Genomic DNA, 18,596 nt, shown 5'->3' with positions numbered 1-18,596 from the left:
CTGTCTGGTTGTGTGACTGCTCCTATTTCTTCCAGTTGGTTTCACTATTTCACTTGGTGAGAACAATGTTTACAGTACAGGGTTAGGGTTAGGGTTACTGAGAGATAGAAATGATGGGAATAACTACCAAAATAAGACTTGGTTTGAACTGGGATTTGTGTCATCTGTAGTCTGGGAAAACCCTGACGAACTTCCGGTAAATTTGAGATTTGCTCTGCAAGTCAGTCTGGCCAAGAGCTCATTCCAGCCCATTTCCAATTTTTCCAAATCGAGGCACCAATCACAAGCGTTGAGGCGGCCTTTACACGATGACGAGAGAGCAGCTTTTTGTTTACATTCAACATGACGGCCACCGCACCGAAGCGCAGCAACCCGTTGATGCCGCTGTCGCTGCTACATCGCCCGGATCGTTGGTCTGATTGGTTGAAGGTCTATCCAATTGCGTACAGAAGCATTTGAGCGGCGTCTGTTGGTGACGCCTCTTTAGAAATGGGCTGTGAATGAACCTTCCCCAGACCCACTCTCAGTTACAACTGAGAAGGATCTGGTGTCAACCAGGCTATGTCATCCGACCATCAATTAACATTCATGTCATTATGTCTGTCACGTCGGATGGTTCGCCGTCCATTAATACCTGACAATGGACACCTCGTCGGGCATTAAGCCTTACTTATATGACATTGTGTCACTGAAACTAATTTGTGACTAAGTCGCACACTTTAAAAAGTGAGAGCAGTTGAATGACAGAAATATAATTGGATTTGGACATGAGTTATCCAGCTGCTCTGTTACCCCTAACCTGAGACTCTTCAATCAAGGTGTGTTTTCAATCCAACAATCTGATATGGGTACAAATAGAAAAATAAAAGTCTATTAAAAAGCAAATTCTAAATCTATTTGCACAACATATGAACCTATTACACTGTGATGCAAACAAAGTGAAGGCTACACACACACAGTCCACTCTACTGCCCAACCATTGGACCAAAGGCCTGATGTCATCACCAGCTCAGAACCTCTGCTCACCCTCGCCAGCAAGAGAACCCAAACTGATCACTGATAGTCACCCATAGAGTGGACCTTGACATCCAATCCCCAGAAAACCAACCAGTACAATAATATTTGTCTAATTAATTCAAGCTAATTGCCAGCACTATGCATATCTGATGTTATAGAGGCAGTTGTTGCTGGATGTTAGTTCGGTGCATAGAGGAATTTTTGGCGGCCCCCAAAGAGGTTTTAGCCAGCACCATAGGAAAATCACCAGCACCAAAATGGTAAGAACTGAGAATAAAAGTGGTAATTCAAATCCTCTCTAAATGTGTTTAAGAGCAATTTACCAAACAACAGTTGAACAAGCACAACATAAACTGGAATATGAGAGCTAACCTCAGCTCTATCGGCCACCTGTAACGGACTATCCCGGTGATTTATATAAATATGATTATTGTTTTCCTTAATCAGTTTTGTTAATCGGGTTACATTTACTCAAGCATAATATATATTGTGTTTATCAAATTGTCAGAAATAACAGGAAAATGCAAAGATTTCTGTCAAATAAGGTAACCCAGACTTGTTTCTTTTACGCGGACTGATCATGCTTACTGCCGTTCATGTTAAAATGGCACAATCCCTTCCACTGGTAAGCTTTGACTGTGAACCATCTGCAGAGCAGGTTGAGTTCCATTGACAGTAGATTAGAGGCATAAAAAAAACAAAAGGCAAAGCCAAATCTTTAGCTTCTTTAAGTTAGTAGCTGTTATTACCATCTGGTTTTTAATATTTCAGCTACATAAAAAGGTCCTCATCCCGCAACACGGGGTCAACAAACAAAATTCAATTATGTTTTCGGTTGGGTTTGTCCGCTTGGTTGGTTTGTCTGTCTGTCAGCAGGATTAGAGAAAAAACCACTGGCCTGATCTTCCTGACACTTGTTAATATTGCAACATTTGTGCTACGTTCAAGTGGCGTCACAATAATTCACACTGCATTAACATGAATATTTGTACATACAGTATCTTTTGTGGCTTTGTACCAGTTTTTTTACTTTCTATTTGAATAAAACTGCACTGCACAGATGTAGATCAGTCTTACCAAGTTATCCTATTTTCATAATTAATACATATGTCTTATTTTCCTGGGTCAAATTAAGCCTTCTTTGTCACTGCTTTTTAGTCATGTTATCATCACGGCCATCTACTAAAAAGGGAAGTCATAGTAAGAGTTAACTTTCTCAGCTGCTTGTGATATTTTAAGAGTCACGATCATTAAATTTGACTATTTCAGACAAAATCATAAGAAATGTGAAGGTGCACCATGCAAGGAGATACATACATCGTCAAAAAAAAAAAACAGAATATTAAAAAGGTACTTGGATGAATAGAAAGGGAAGGCAAACATTCAGTTCTTTTACCTCTGTTTCCTAAACTTCAGGAAGCTATACCTTTAAGTGAAATCATATGTGAAAACAAAGCCTCTTTTGTACACAAAAGTGTTCATTCATTACACAGTATGTGGTTCCATCTCTGCTCTGAGTACGCGCCGAGCTGTTGATTCTCAGCGATCGAAGAGTTAACAGAATGAATAATCACTGTAAGAGCCTGAACCGTCGGACTCTCCTCTCACTGACCGTGTGCTCCCCAAAACCAACAGGACGTTGTAATGCAGCGTTGTTAGGCCTTTTACGCTGAGCCACGTACAGTAAATGCGAAGCTATAGGTCTGATAGCTACATGGTGAGAATCAGCCCATTCCATTCCTCAGCACGGATCAGATCACATCATGACATAGGCCACGCAGTGAACCTTGACCCCACCAAAAGCCCTTTTCATTTGGAGAGATGGAGGGGTGAACCGTGCCGTAATGTTGAGGACGTTCAGCTAGATTTGTGATGCATGCAAACTGAGAGAGGCTTAACCCTCCTGTTGTCCTTGGGTCAAATCTGACCCATTTTCAAAACGTTTCTATATCAGAAATGCGGGGGGTTTTTCTACCAAATTTTAAAACAAAATAATGTGGATGGTTCCATACGACGCTCTTCACAAGTTACATAAATGATCAATTCACTACTTTCACTGAATTTGGGTGTTTTGTTCAATTTTATAGCATGTAAAGAAAAAATGATAATAGAACGTTGAAACTTTTTTAAAAAGCACCGAAAAAGTGACAAAACAACTTTGAAAAAAGTGACAAAAACATGGGAAAAGCATAAAAAAATAAAAATTTAAAAATTTAAAAAAAAACGCAGAAAAATATTGACAGAAACATTGAAAAAAGTGACAAGACGACCAAAACGTTGGATTTTTTTTTTACATTTTGACCCAGTAAAACAGAAAAAGTTGCATTGTCGACAGGGAAGACAACACAAGGGTTAAATAAAACCTGAAAAGGTTAGTGGGAGGAAACTGCAGTCCCATATTCCCCTCTGCTAAAAGAAAAAAGAAATCTGAAAGATACAGCAACATGTGGGATTCATATATAATATATACTCTACGAATCATGCTGTAAAGCACTTTCAGGGTGAAAAACACTGTCCTGCTTTAGACTGTATTTACTCCTAACTGCTGACATTTAGACCGCGCTCTCAAACCTGAATCACAGCCACTGTATGTTCCCTGGAACTACAAGGGGCTGCTGCAGCTGAGTGTAGGGCTGCACGATATGAGGAAACTATCTAACTGTGATTATTTTGAACGATATGATTCACGATATTGCAGGGAATTATCATGTTTGTATCATTATTCTCATTTTCTGTGACTAATATTAAATCTTACAAAATTAAAGTGATGACAGTGTGATCTATACCAAACAAAGTTTGTTTTCTGGATTTGTCTCTGCAGCAACACAATACTTCAGTCAGAATGGTTGGACACATATTTTGCCTTTAATAAATATTGCGCCCCCCTGTGATTTGGATAATGCACTAGTCCATATTGTGATTTGGATAAAATTGTGATTAATTGTGCGGCCCTAGCTGAATGGCTATAAAACCCCAGAAATTCCACTAACTAGAGATGTCCCATAATTTGACTGCTGATTAGCATTTCTCCCATTTTCATCTGCTCCAGCACCCCCCACACACACACACAGGACACATGAATTCAACACTGCCATCAGAAGTTTAACGACAAAGCAGGGTGCAGAGAAAGAGACCTATTCATATTCTAATACCTTCAGCTCAGTGGTAAAGGTATTCTTAAAAGCGCCAGGTGGTGACATCTTAATTTTTCACGGCTGAAAAATGTGGCTGCGCGGCTCCCTCCCGCGCATTATTCTTGCTTTAAGCAGCGTGTCTCCTCCGGGGAAGAGGGGGGTGGTGGTGGTGGGGGGGTGGTATTGTTTTACAACACACCCAGCTGCGGCCTACTTGCCTTGCCCGCGGTTCTTTTCAAGGAGTTGTCTTGGGTGACCCCTCTCTCTGGCAGTTATTAATAATAACACGTGCCGGGGAATCGTTCACCTTGTAGCGCTGTGGCCGCCTCGCTGCTGCGTCTGTGTCTGGCCTCATACAGAGGAGTCTCCAGGGGAGGGGGGAGAGGAGAAGGATGTGTGTGTGTGGAGGGGAGGGGGGCTAGCTATAGGAAGCCAGAGCCAGAAACACACAAAGGACATCAAACAAAGTTTCCCCCTTGTATGTAATTAGAATCAGGTAATCATCTAAAGTGATAGAGAGCCTGATTAGCAGCATCAAAGAAGGCCAAAAGAGTGTGTGTGTGTGTGTGTGTGTGTGTGTGTGTGTGTGCATTCTCTACCTATGAGTCCTATTAGGAGCTGAGCAGGAGAACCTGAGTGTTCTATTGTAATGAGAAGCAGCGGAGACAGGATTCAATCTGGGGCCTGAATGAACCGACACATTCCAGACTAATTCTCCCCCTCAAGTGCTCAAGTGATTCAAAAAGTGAAAGCTGCGTCTGTTTGAGGCCACAAAAAGGATTTTGTCCTGAGCGGAATCTTTGCACCAAAAAAGGAACCTCTGCATACCAGTTTTAATACTCAACCTCGTGAGCCATTTAACATGATAGTGACTTCAATAAATGGGAAATCACATAAGTGGAGGAGCTAAAGCCTGTTGGTCTGTCAGTTTGGTACTGACTTGACTTTCAGATCTAAACTGCAGTTAACAGAGCACTGTTCTGCTGCTGTCACGCCAAAGAAAAACTAAAATGTGGCCAAGCACAAGGACAGAGTAAGTAATGATGGTGGCATTCACTGACACAGCAGGTACTGTAACCTTTTAGAGAGCCACATCCTTCAAAAAAAACCCTCCCCATTCTCCTCTAACAACAAAAACCCCCCAAAACAATTACAGCACAGGTGCAGACATGGGAGAGACAGGCTGAAGACATTATATTCTATTGTTGGTTGGTCAAAGCCTGATGTCGTCATACTCAGATTCTAGTCAGAATATGAGTCTGATCTTACTCCATTGGGCTGTGATTATGGGGCGTGTTTCAACCGAACCAGGAAAGAAAATGCCTCTGAACTCAATTGGATAGACCTCCAACCAATCAGAGCAACGGAGACAGACGTCACAGAAGCTGCAAGTCAAAGGCAGGCTTCGACAGAGCAAAGGCAGAGGCGGCAGTTTCCGTGTCGTGCGGACGGGTGTGGCAGTGTGATACATAGGTGGTCGTGGTTCTCTGTTCCTCTTTTTAAAATGAATGCGCTGTTGATGTCTTCTATAACAGACACGATGGAGGAATCTACACATCTCAATTCTCCAGCGGCAGCCACCTTTGTTGTAAACGAATTCAACCCAAGCGCTCTTTGGTGACGTGGTTGATTATGTTACCGTTGATCATCTGTCCATCATCGTATGAAGCCCGCCCCGACCATTTGATTGGTCCAAACAGCTCTGGTTCGAGCATAGATGCTCCACAACGGATCAAGTCCAGACCGAACTTCCCGACCTCAAATGTTGGGGGCGGGGCTAAGTTCGGCTGGCATCCAGGCTAGGTCGGTCATCATTTTATATCAATAACTGCCTACTTACTGTTTTTGGCTTGCTTAAATCAATGTGTTACGTCAAGTCCAGTCCAGTTTTGTAATTGACATTGTCATTTACAAGTGCAGGAAACGCCATGTCACGACCAAGCATCCACTTTTAAACGGTCAGAGCTCCCACAGAGTCAACGTCAATCACATGGAGAGGACTTTTCTTTTTAGTGGTCTGAGTTTTAACTTGGTCTCGAGACTGTTTGGACTTGACCCCCATTTGACTTCATCTCCAAACGGTCTCGTCTCAGACTCAACTTAGTGGTCCTGGTTGTAAGTGCTTAGTTTCATGGCGTTCCGGTTGGTATACTGCTCACGCTTAGCCTGGATGCCAGTCCGGTCTGGACTTGATCCATGGTGGAGCAACTATGCTCGAACCAGAGCTGTTTGGACCAATCACATTGTCAGGGCGGGCTTCATACGATGATGGACAGATGATCAACAGTAACGTAATCAACCACGTCACCAAAGAGCACTTGGGTTGAATTTGTTTACAACAAAGATGGCTGCCGCTGGAGAATTGAGATGTATGCCTGTATGCCTCCATATGATTCACGATATTGAAGGGAATGATCATTTTTGTATTATTCTCATTTTCATTGAAAATTACTAAACAAAAAAAAATGTAAATGATGATAGTGTGATTAATGCGAGGATCTGTACCTGTTCTTTAGTCTGTAGGATAGGATTTGATTCTCCAGCACCACAATACTTGATTCAGAACGGTTGGACACATATTTTGCCTTTAACAAATATTGCGCCCCCCTGCGATTTGGGTATTGCACTAGTCCATATTGTGATTTCGATAAAATTGCAATTAATTGTGCAGCCCTAGTCTCCTGCAGAAAAATGGGACACGCTGCACATCTACCTCCCTTACTTCATAATCATCCAATATGAACATTATTTCTCGGAATAGGGGGCAAGCTTTATGGGAAAACACATACACCATTGTAACAGGCTTTAAAAAGGGTCAGCAGTGATGTGAAGTATTACTGTCTGTCCTCTGACTGCAGCCTGAGCAGCGTCGCTGAGGACAGGAAGCTGTGGTGTCAGTGACCAGCGGCCAGCTCACCGTGTCCCGGTGCCCTTCACCGTTAGTCGGGAGAAGAGCTGAACATCTTCGCTAGTCATTAAAGGGAGAGGAGCTGGCCTGAATCTTTCAGCCTGCAGAGAATCAGGGAGGAGAGAGCTGATGACAAACTACAGCAGCTTCCTGCAGATCTCCCAGGAGCTCGGCTACCCTCCACCTATTGGGACGCTGTGCTCTGGCTACTCTAAGATCCTGGGCCTGCAGCTCTTTGTGGGGCTGTTTGCCATCCATCGCTGCCATAACAATGAGCCAGGAGTCCAGTGTGCTCTGTGTGATTTGGGTAGCTGTATCTTTAGCCTGATATTCACACTGAATGGCTATTTCATTACCACTCCGTTATTCAGTCTGACACTGATCACTCTTTTGCTGCTGTCTCTATCTCTTTTGTGGGGGAGATTTTATTTTGCATAACCAATCAATACGCTTGATGGTGTTTTAAGCCCCCAACGTCTCCTTCCAGGCAGTGCTGCAACCGTTGACTTCAAGGCACCTAACCCTCACCATATCCTTAACCCTAACCATTGCCTAACCCTAGTGCCTTTCAGGTAGCGCTGCCTGGAAGGAGCCGTTGGGGGCTTAAAACACCGATTAACAATCAGTACTGAGTGATGTGCCCCGCTGCTCCTACATCATTATCAGTAAAGCTACATTAGCCAGTGTACAGTTAGCAACAGTCATTCCTTAAATATGCAGCTTCTGTCTCATGTTATCACTCTCCTCAAAACTCCACAGCTGGCAGTTTTTATCCATGCTGTGGTCCAACTATGGAACACACATATATACACAGACAGAAGAGTGGTGAGTTATGCTGCAGGAGTGCTTTAACAAGGTGCTATGGGTATTTCCATATTATTGTTATAAAAACTTGTTATCAACTTGACATGAATTCAAGCTGAAGTACAAGTGCTGTTCTTCATTAAGGTGCAAACTATAACCCTTCTACAGCCACCTTACAGCGAGTGAGTGTCTGATACGGCCACAGGCCCTCATACCAAAGCAACAGAACACCTCGATTGTCAAGACTCCCAAACAGCATGTATGACCGTTACGCGTACACATTATTATCGCGACAGCAAACTAAGCCACACAGTGGATGTTTTAAACCGTTACCCATGACCACGGTGGAATTCTTAATCATGTCAGGTGCCGTTTCAAACACGTAGTTAATGTAGTGAAGCGGAAGTAGTTAAGTTTAGGCAACAAAAACACTTAAAGCAACAGTAAAGAACTTTTCCCGCATCGGTCCCCCTACAGGTTGAACTGGAATTGTCTCATTATGTCTTATTCAAACTACAGATCCGCTAGCCTGGTCCTACCAGACTCTGGTCCATTAGCCTGGTCCTACCAGACTCTGGTCCATTAGCCTGGTCCTACCAGACTCTGGTCCATTAGCCTGGTCCTACCAGACTCTGGTCCATTAGCCTGGTCCTACCAGACTCTGGTCCATTAGCCTGGTCCTACCAGACTCTGGTCTATTAGCTTGGTCCTACCAGACTCTGGTCCATTAGCCTGGTCCTACCAGACTCTGGTCCATTAGCCTGGTCCTACCAGACTCTGGTCCATTTCATTTGTACAGAGAGTCTGGCCTCTCTCCATTGACAAGTGTTAACGTCCTTGAAGGCGGGTACTCTGTTGAAGTTTAAAACTATTGGATCTGCCCAGAGCCACTCTGGATCTCCCATAACCAATCTCTAACGTTTGGTCATGACGTATGCCATGCGCATGTGCAACAAGAGGATAGACCGACAACTATCGGCTTATATTTAGCATTAGCATCGCTAGCGTTAGCCTTAGCCAACTCCTTCACCACTAACGGAGCGAGCTGGAAAATCAAACTGTTCCCGAACCCCGTGGGGAGGAGGGCCACGACATCATGGCCACCAACACAACTCAGCAAACATTGTTCTTTCTCGGGCTTTAACTTCTGGATATTCGGCAGCGTTGCCACAACGGACCGAATGGCTTCGCTCACGTCCTCAACGTCATCGTTCTCCTGCGGCCCTTTGCTGCGTGTCATCCCCCATCTCTCTCCCACCTCACTGTCACTACCAAATAAAGGGAAAAGCCCCCACAAAAATAATCTTAAAAAAAAACCCGAAAAGGTCATGTAAAACTACTAAAATAAGGACGTAACGGGACGTCATTGCATCATGGACTCAACTCAGCTGAGTGTTCACTGAGTGACACCAACCCCGGTCTCCTGAGTCAAAGTCCTGTGTTTGTTTGATGATAATTACTTCAGCCACATTATGATACATATGTTATGAGCTGCTTGCACAATTGACCTGAATGGCCTTTTTCTGGGTGAGAACGGTCTGGATGCTCACAAGATACTCAGATTTCGGCTGGATCTTTTTCAGTGCTTAGACTGGATGTGAATTTGCTCTGGGCATTACGTGTTTCAATTTTAGCAAGTAGTGTCTTATCTTGAGGCTTTTGGACTCCAAATCATTCAGGTACAGAGAGAACAACAAAGGAAGAGGGGTAACAGAAAGTACTGGAGTTCCTGGTGAGTTCTAAGATCAGTCGGAGACTAAGTGCTTACACAAGCACACACAAAAAGACAACACACACACACACACAGACACACAAACAGACTGCACACACACACTGGCTACATCTGTACATAACTGGACTCAAATGCCTTAAACACTTCATTTCAATGTCTGAGCTAAGAAAACTATATTTTGCTACTTTGTGAGTAATCACACACCAAACCGTTTTTTATTAAAGGTGTGACACGTGTTCATAAGGAAGAATGTATCTAAATGAGATTTCTGAAAAGAATAGATGAGTTTCAGACAGCCGGAGCCGTTCCTCCTCTCTCCCTGCCGGTCCCTGGAGATAAAGCTTGACTCGATGTCACAGTCACGCCCGACGCCGACATACAAACTGACAACGAGTCACAAGCCCAATGTGAGATGAAAGAAGATACATTTTCAGTTACATTTACATACATGGTTATACAAGGTGGCCGTACACTGCAAAGTTGATTCTGAAGGAGGGGGGGAAAAAAATGGAAGTTATTACATGTTGGTTATCTCTCACTGATAGCTTTCCAAAACGTTAATAAATCCAGCCATGTTGACGGCTCTTTGCTTGCATTTACAATCTTAGTAAAACCACTGTAGAGGAAAATTGAAGTTGGATTAAAAAAAATGAATGAATAGATAGATAAATAAATAAGTGTTCTCCTGGTGCTGTCTTTAAAATGGATGCCTGGAATTTACAGTTTTCCATTAACTGATGCCCAACAGCTTTTTCACGCCTGCAGCTGGCCTTGGAGCCAGTGTGTGTGTGTGTGTGTGTGTGTGTGTGTGTGTGTGTGTGTGTGTGTGTGTGTGTGTGTGCGTGCATGTGCTGGCACTCAGCAGGCCGCTGTACTGCAGTCTTCATTTTCTCTGCGTTTTCTAACTTAAATGTGTCGGTCTGTGTGCTCTCCTCCCTCCTCTGGCCTTTCAAACATTATCACTGTGTACTGTGGAAATCACACATCAGCATAAACAGTGGTGTTGCGCTGTTACCACTATCATCAATGGAAGCTCTGCTCTCAAAGGGATCATTTGTTGATAAAATGTTCCTGCTGCATTTCTCCATATTCGGAGAGCAAAGCACAAATCAAGCTCTAGGAGATAATACCTGTAATTATGTTTGCAGTCGCAGGTTTATGAAGGGATGGCTTGGTTACACAGACACACACACACACACACACACATACATACACACTCCTCTCTGTACATCATATTTGATCACACAGGGACTGCTGAAACTACGTTTTTTTTTTTTCTCCCCGTATGTTTTTTTTTTTCCTCCGTTGTTTGTGCATGTGTTGTGATAAAGGATTATTATTTCTCTACGTGTGGGATCACATGGCTCATGGTTGTAGACCCCTGAAGAATTATATTAAGGCATTTTATGTCAGGCCTAATAACATGCCACCCTGCTAAGCAGAAAAGGATTGACTTGGAGAAGGGGGTGGGGGTGTATAATGAAGGCCCAACTAATTTACTGTTAAAGCCAACGGAATATAATAATGGACTAAATGTGTAGTCATACTTATTTTTTCTTCTCCTGTTGCTAACCTGTGCTGACAGATGAGATAAACACAAGTATAAATAATATAGATTTGATGTTGCTTTTTGAGTAAGGGTGTGTGTGTGTGTGTGTGTGTGTGTGTGTGTGTGTGTGAGAGAGAAATTGTATTGCTTTGTGATGCTGCTGCCATTGATTGGCTCAGTGATGGAGCCTGGCTTTCTTTGTTGCTCTGCAGATCAGATGTGGACGACTGCCGTTTCTATATTTGCCATTCATTAGCCGGCAGTGAGGAGATGTCAGAGCGCATCCACGCGCAGGCCACTTGTGTGATAGCGAGCATCAAATCAATTCAGTCACCTTGAACTTTGAAGATGAAAGAATAACATGTTGGAATTGGTCTTCCTGCACGCCTGCTCACAAACCCTGCTCCTGAATGCATCGGTGTTGTAAAGCAATGGATTCCTTCACCACATTTAGTGACACAGTAGCCACCAGGAAGACCAGTGAACAGTCAGTGGGCTGTGTACTCACAGCCATAAGTCCGTCTCTCAATAAGCCCTTATAAGCAAACGCTACTCAAACAGGAGGAAATGGTGTCTTTGTTGAGAACTATTTTCAGTGGCGGATGAATACACATTTGGGGCAGCAGGATGTGTATGTGTGACTGAGGCAAATTAAACTTCAGTGTGTGTGTTCACATGTCATTGGCTTGTGGAAAATGAGCAACTAATCACAATCTGCAATACAACAATTATTACCCAGCATTCCACTAATCCGGTGAAAGTCACTCTGAATACAAACGGCTTTCTTAATGTTAGCCCAGTTAGCTTTCCTAATGTTAGCCCAGTCTCACTGTAGCCCAGTTAGCTTTCCTAATGTTAGCCCAGTCTCACTGTAGCCCAGTTAGCTTTCCTAATGTTAGCCCAGTCTCACTGTAGCCCAGTTAGCTTTCCTAATGTTAGCCCAGTCTCACTGTAGCACAGTTAGCTTTCCTAATGTTAGCCCAGTCTCACTGTAGCACAGTTAGCTTTCCTAATGTTAGCCCAGTCTCACTGTAGCCCAGTTAGCTTTCCTAATGTTAGCCCAGTCTCACTGTAGCACAGTTAGCTTTCCTAATGTCAGCCCAGTCTTACAGTAGCACAGTTAGCTTTCCTAATGTCAGCCCAGTCTTACAGCAGCACAGTTAGCTTTCCTAATGTTAGCCCAGTCTTACAGTAGCACAGTTAGCTTTCCTAATGTTAGCCCACACTCATTGTAGCACAGTAAAGCTGTGTTACGTAGGAATAAATATATAACAAAATATAATATAAATAAAGATGAGATTGCACTCGGGACGGGCAGATAGGCAGTATTTATTTAAGCTAACTATTCAACAACACTTCGAACAGAGACGCCTCCACTTTATTCCAAAGCAACTTACATTTTACACGCGCACAAAGACACACACACACACAAACACACACACCAGAGAGACACCAACCTGGATGACCCGAGCTGCCCTCTGAGCCCATGCGCTGCTGCTTCACGCTCACTCATTTCAGTCATCTTTTACTATGTTAAAAGGTACGTAAAACAGGGAGATGGAAACACTTTACTAAATAATAATAATAATAATAATAATAATAAAAAAGTGTCTGAAATGGTTTTCCAACATTTCACCCTAACAATAACCCCCTAACCCCTAACCCTAACATTAACCCCCCTAACCCTTTTCACATTATATGTAAATGTTCTGTAATTTATTTTCTAAAAACCAGGTCAACACAATCTAAATACTGATCCATATTGGAAATAGTTTCACCTCTTATTCACATGTCCTTTTTTAAATTGTTTTTAAAAAAGGCACAATAATAGGTTTTGAGCACACAAACACTGTAGATCTACGCCCATGTATTACTAAAGAGTTTTGTTAAAAGATGCAGAAACTACATGTGGGTTTGGCACTGAGTCTGCCCTGTGATCACGGATTGGACCTGACCAACTCAACTGCTTATGTCCAATAACGGAAAAACACTGATAAACTATAATGCCAGACTCCAAAACACACCGCACTGCAAATGAAAAAGATCTACAAGTCTGTTTCTGAGAAGTAAAGAAATGATTCAGTCTTTTTCAGAATAAACAGGTGAGTGAACTCTATTCCAGCAAAGAAATTCAATCTAGATAAAAACAACAAAATATATGAATTAATCCTATCAGTCAATAAAATGCTGCCTGGAAGGTTTACGCTGCAACCGGTTCTCTCTGTCAGTCAGAGGATCATGGTGCAAAGAGAGCCACTCTCCATACAGGAAACACATTATTATATTAATATTATATTATTATTATTATTATTATTATAAGAGAATAATTAACCCTTGAACCCTTTACTGTCAGAAAGGTTAGTGACATGGCTCGACTGGAGCGGACACGTGAGTAAATTTGGCACTTTATCATTTGTCACCTGTGATATTAATTATGATGCTGTTTTATTGCTAACAGTTAAAGTCGGACCTTTTGAAGAAAAACCTAACTTGTATTTTGTAATTTGCTTGTTAATGCACATAATCCATTATAAAAATCTAGATGGTCTTCATTTTCAAACAGCCCTGGTTATCTTAACCTTCCTGTTTTCCTTGACCCGTTTTCTAAGTTTCTATATCAGAAATGTGGGTTTCTTTCCACCGAATTGCCCCGAAATAAGGGTTAGCTCATCACAAGTGGAATTAAGGATCAGATCTCTACTTTCATTGAATTGTGGGTGTTGTATTCAACTTCATAGCATTATCCTGGCCAAACGTTTGACGTATCTGTGATTATCCTTTACCTTCATTCCTCTGATCTTAACCATTAGTCCAAATCATTCATCATATCTGCTTTTTTCTTACACAAAAAAAAAAAAAAAAAATCGGTATAATTTCATATAAATGAAAAATAGTGCCAAAAACACTAAAAGAGTGTTAATTTTGACCCGGGAGGACAACATAAGGATTAAAAAAAGGTGCCATAACAACCATATTTGAAGCTAATTTGAGATAAATAGAAACAGAACAAATATAATCCAAGAAGAAAAACAATAAATGAAAAGAACACAATAAAAAGATAACAAAATATACCTAAGTCTAACTAATTAAAAACTTGAGTGCCATACCATAATTTACAGGTCAAATATGCAGCTTTTCTAATAGCTGGGTCGTGACAAATTGCGAGGCCTTAAAACGAGGTCCCAGGCCAAAAGCAAACGCCTTCCTGTGAATACAAACGCACTGTGCCGCCCTGTACACACTGGCACACCGAGCCGTATCTGGATGGGATGAACACACAGTCTCTCTTACCGTAGGTAGTCTCTCCGGCACAGGATGAGGTTGGCTTTGGTGTAGAGCGTGGAGCCCACCTCGCCCAGCCGGCAGTCACAGCAGGCACACTTGAGGCAGTCCTCGTGCCAGTACTTATCCAGGGCCTTCAGCAGGTAGCGGTCCTTGATCTTCCGGTTGCAGCCGGCACAGCCTTTTGGCTTGGTGTCCGGCTGGACGGAGAGCATTTGTATACCTGACGGAGAAGCACAGAGAGAGGCTTCAAACACTCAGCGCCCTGACAGTGGAGGACAACCAAAGAAACACAGCAAGACATGTACGTCATGTAGAACTGAACTAACTAAAGGGGGTGTCACTTGTCTTCATTGTGCTCCTCGATCTCTGAGCAGCAGCGCTGGTAAAAGTACAACATTCATGTCTTTAACACGTTTAAAATAACACTCAAATGAAATAAGACACGTGATGAAAAGCATTCGTAATTATTTCATTCATATATTTCTTCATTGTCAAATAACAGATTTTAACCCTTGTGTTGTCCTCGGGTCAAATGTGACCCGTTTTCAATGTTTTTTTAATATCAGAAATATGGGTTTATTTCAAACAAATTGCCCAAAAATAACACGGGTGCATGGATGTACGTTGTATGGAACCCATACAACATTCTTCACAGGTAAAATGAATGATTACTTTCATTGCATTTTGGGTGTTTAATTACATTTTATAGCATTTGGAGAAAAAAAAGTTGGAATGGTTTCAAAACAGTATCCTGACTAAACTTTGACATAAACCAGTCTGTGATCCACTCAGCATCCTCTGATCTTAACTATTGGTCAAAATAATGCATCATTTCTGCTTTCTTTAAACTCAAAAATGAGTTATAATATGTGAAAATAAATCTTTTTGTCACTTGTGTGTACAAAACACTGATTATAATCTGTAACTGTGAGGTTCAAGCCATGTTACTGTATATGGGCCAGGAGCAGAGCTGGGTGTTTTTAGGGACACATTCAATCAAAGGTTAGTAAGCAGACTCTGCAGACGTTCCTTGGCTGTGCAATGTGGTGCAAACAAATACAAAAAATGTAATGTGTAAGTTGTGATGAGAAAACAAGTTTTAAAGAATCACCTTTTTCAGGTTTAAATGGCAGTGGCATTCAGAAGTCCCAGTTTAGCTAAAAAAAAAAAAACTACACTAAGTATACTTAAAATGAAGTCCAGCATACTGAAGGGTACTTAACATTAAGTGCACACTTATTTAAAAATGACGTGTAGTAAAAAACGCCAGTGTGCTGTTGAAGTAGTGTCCCACAATGCAATGTACAAAGGAAAAGGAGTTAGTAGTATGGATTGGACACACACACACACACACACACACACACACACACACACACACACACAAACTTTTAATGGAAACTAGTTTGAGGAGCCCCCTGCATTTCAGTGTTCCTCCCAGGAAACAGACATGCAGTGTTGTTATGTAACACTGCTTTAAATGTATTTGATTATTTAAAAAAAGACGTAACAAAAACCTGATGTAGCAGCAGAGATGAAGAGGCTGTTGTAGTCCCAGCACTGTAAAATACTGTAAAACAGCTGAAGATGCAGTGATGCAGCCCCCCCACACACACACACACACACACAAAGCCACAGTTTCACATTTCTTCAGGACACTTTTTCACATTGACCTCCTCTGTGTTTGAAGGGGCGTGGCTACAGGCAGTGGCCTGCATTGTTTGGCCTGAGCTGACTGAGGAGAGCCTTTGTTGGCCCATCGGGGGCGGGAGGGGGGCAATGTGGCTTCACACCAGGCTGGAATTAGTATTCTCCTACCATTCCCTGAGGAGAGGCACACCCCCACTCCCCTTTGTCCACCATTCACCACACACACACACACACACACACACACTTAATAACTCTTAGTTTCAGCTTTAGTCATTTGAAAAACTGCTGTAAACTGTAAACTCTTCTCCATGTTAGTGGACACATGTCGCTGTAGTTCTGACACATTTCAGAGTGATGGAAGCATTGTCTGAGCACTGAAGGATGTTGCAGTCTCTGGAATCTCTTCCTCGCTGGAAGCCAGTCAGTGGTTTGCATTAACTTCACTACAGCCAGGCTGCGTACACAAAGTTGAAAGGTTGAGCCATCCCAGTGCAGATCCAGCCATCTGTGGTCACTGTATGTCAGAGCACACTGATGTAAACAGGGTGCACACACACACACACACACACACACACACACACACACACACACACACACAAAACCTGATGTTCACTGGGATGGATTATCAAGTTTCAAGTTTGCAACTTGTGGTCTAATCTTAACTAGTGGCTACCTTGGAAGTTAAGCAGGAGAAACCCTTTTGTTGTCTAACTATGACTGAGAGGAAACAGTCCTGTGTTGCATTAAACGGGCTTAGAGCATTTGAAATCCTGTCACTATACTCACACACATTCTATACCTAGCCTACAAACCAATATATATTTTACTGTAAATCATTTGCAAAGACAGTGAGAAACAGGTTGTGGTGGTTGTCGGCTCGGCTCGGCCACCGGCGGAGCGCGCGCTGCCCCTGTCCAGCCTCGTTAACACTACAAAGTCCCCGCGACTCATTAGCAAACCAAAAGAAGGAAGAGGTTTTAGTGTGCAATCAACCCGGGAGAAGGGGAGAAGCATGGCAGGAATGTGAGCGCTCCGAGGGGAAGTGCAGAACAAAAGCCCCATGTTCCATAAAGGGAAAGAGAGCCAGCTGCCCGGAGCCCTGGTGCGGGCGGTGTGTGTGTGTGTCTGTGTGTTTGTGTGTGTGCACCCTGTCATTGTGGAGCTCGCGCTGCGGCCGCCAGCTGCGCGTCCTCGGCCGCATGTCTCCCCCTGTGAGCCGCTGTAGCGGCTAGAGGCTGACGGACAACAGCCTGCTATTACACACGCTGACATTTCACCCGATCACTTTAATTACTGTTGCCATGGCAGCGGAGTGCTGCTAAAGGCCAATAACGGATTTAACACACAGACCCAATCTGCCATGCAGCTCCACACACACACACACATCCTAGCAGCGGTAACAGCTCTCAGTACAGCGGGGCTAAAAGCAGCTCGGATCCACCGCTAACACTAAACACACATGAAACGGGCCGTTCATAAAGTCAGCTCTTACCGAAACTTTTCTCCCTTTTCTGCATTTGTTGAAGCGCTGAAGCAGCCGAAGCACCACCATGCAACCCGGAGCCGCCTGGTCCGGAGAGCCGCCGTCTGCGGGAGGCTGGCAGCGGGCTTTGTTAGCCTACAGCGGGGACAATCCGACACGGAGCCCGGGGAGGAGGAAGGAGAAGCAGGGGGACGCTGCGGAGCGGCTTCGTTCCTGCCGTCGGCCAGAGCTCGGTTACTAATAGTCAGCACGACAAAGAGATGCTTCCCCTCCGCCGCACACAGCCCGTCTGATCCGCCTGTCCACGGACACGGAGGCTCGCGCTCACTGCACGCTGCTTCCTAATCAGCGCTTTGACGTAGCAAGCAGCGGGCATCACCGGCCAACAGTAGCTACACACTCACACAGCTGGATTCACATCTCACATCTCACAGGCCTGCACCCAAGCACATTGGCATTCATTTCAGCTTGGATGGAATGATGAACATTTAAGATTATTGTTGGAACATGTAGGCTAAATGAGTGTCTTGTCTCAGCTCTCTCACCTTTCTCAACAAGTGAAGCAGAAGTGTGAAGTGCTAAGTCTCTGTCCCTCTGGCCACTAAAAGTTCACCAAACTGGCATTGCGCTGATCTTCAGGATGGATAGAACGAGCTCCACGTGGATCCGAGGAGAGTACCCAGCTACAGGTGTTGAGCCGCCCGCCGTGCAGCCTGCGGAGCGCGCGGAGAGCGTGCGGAGAGCGTTAGGAGAGCGTGCGGAGCCGGTGCAGCAGCGGGAGAAGTCACACAGCCCGGTCCCTCACCGCTGAGACATTACACCGCCACGATAAGGTCATTCACTTATTACCAGCCGCTCCACTATATGACGGAGAAAGCATCGCGTGCGCGCCTCCGGAACGCCCATTTCTTCTCAACGTCCTTCAATTCTGGAGCCGGGGTGCGCGCAGACGCGCGGCGCACATTCTATTCTAGAGCCAGAAACACAGGTAGCCTAGGTCTGTCCACAGGACACATTTTGTCTTCAGGGACACATTA

At 43.6% G+C, this 18,596-nt stretch overlaps 1 protein-coding gene across 4 annotated transcripts in view; it reads right to left on the bottom strand.

Annotated features, from left to right (window-relative positions):
* The window catches only part of lmo3 (LIM domain only 3), a 47,888-nt gene that overhangs the window by 27,986 nt on the left and 1,306 nt on the right, over positions 1-18,596 (bottom strand). Inside the window, exons 1-3 of one of the 4 annotated variants that reach the window (XM_078243171.1) lie at positions 18,105-18,596; positions 17,569-17,995; positions 14,436-14,649 (exon numbers count right to left, since the gene is read on the bottom strand). The exon at positions 18,105-18,596 is cut by the window's right edge and continues 296 nt beyond it. In XM_078243171.1, coding sequence (XP_078099297.1) covers positions 14,436-14,649; positions 17,569-17,593 — 239 coding nt within the window. In that variant the 5' untranslated portion in view covers positions 17,594-17,995; positions 18,105-18,596. Of the gene's footprint in view, positions 1-14,435; positions 14,650-17,568 lie in introns of all 4 variants that reach the window. The other 3 variants (XM_078243170.1, XM_078243172.1, XM_078243173.1) reach the window with 3 other exon arrangements.

This window comes from Sander vitreus, chromosome 23 (genome assembly GCF_031162955.1).
Source record: "Sander vitreus isolate 19-12246 chromosome 23, sanVit1, whole genome shotgun sequence".
NCBI lineage: Eukaryota > Metazoa > Chordata > Actinopteri > Perciformes > Percidae > Sander > Sander vitreus.
Note: the sequence above shows the minus strand (reverse complement) of the source record. Positions and strands in the feature narration are given on the sequence as shown.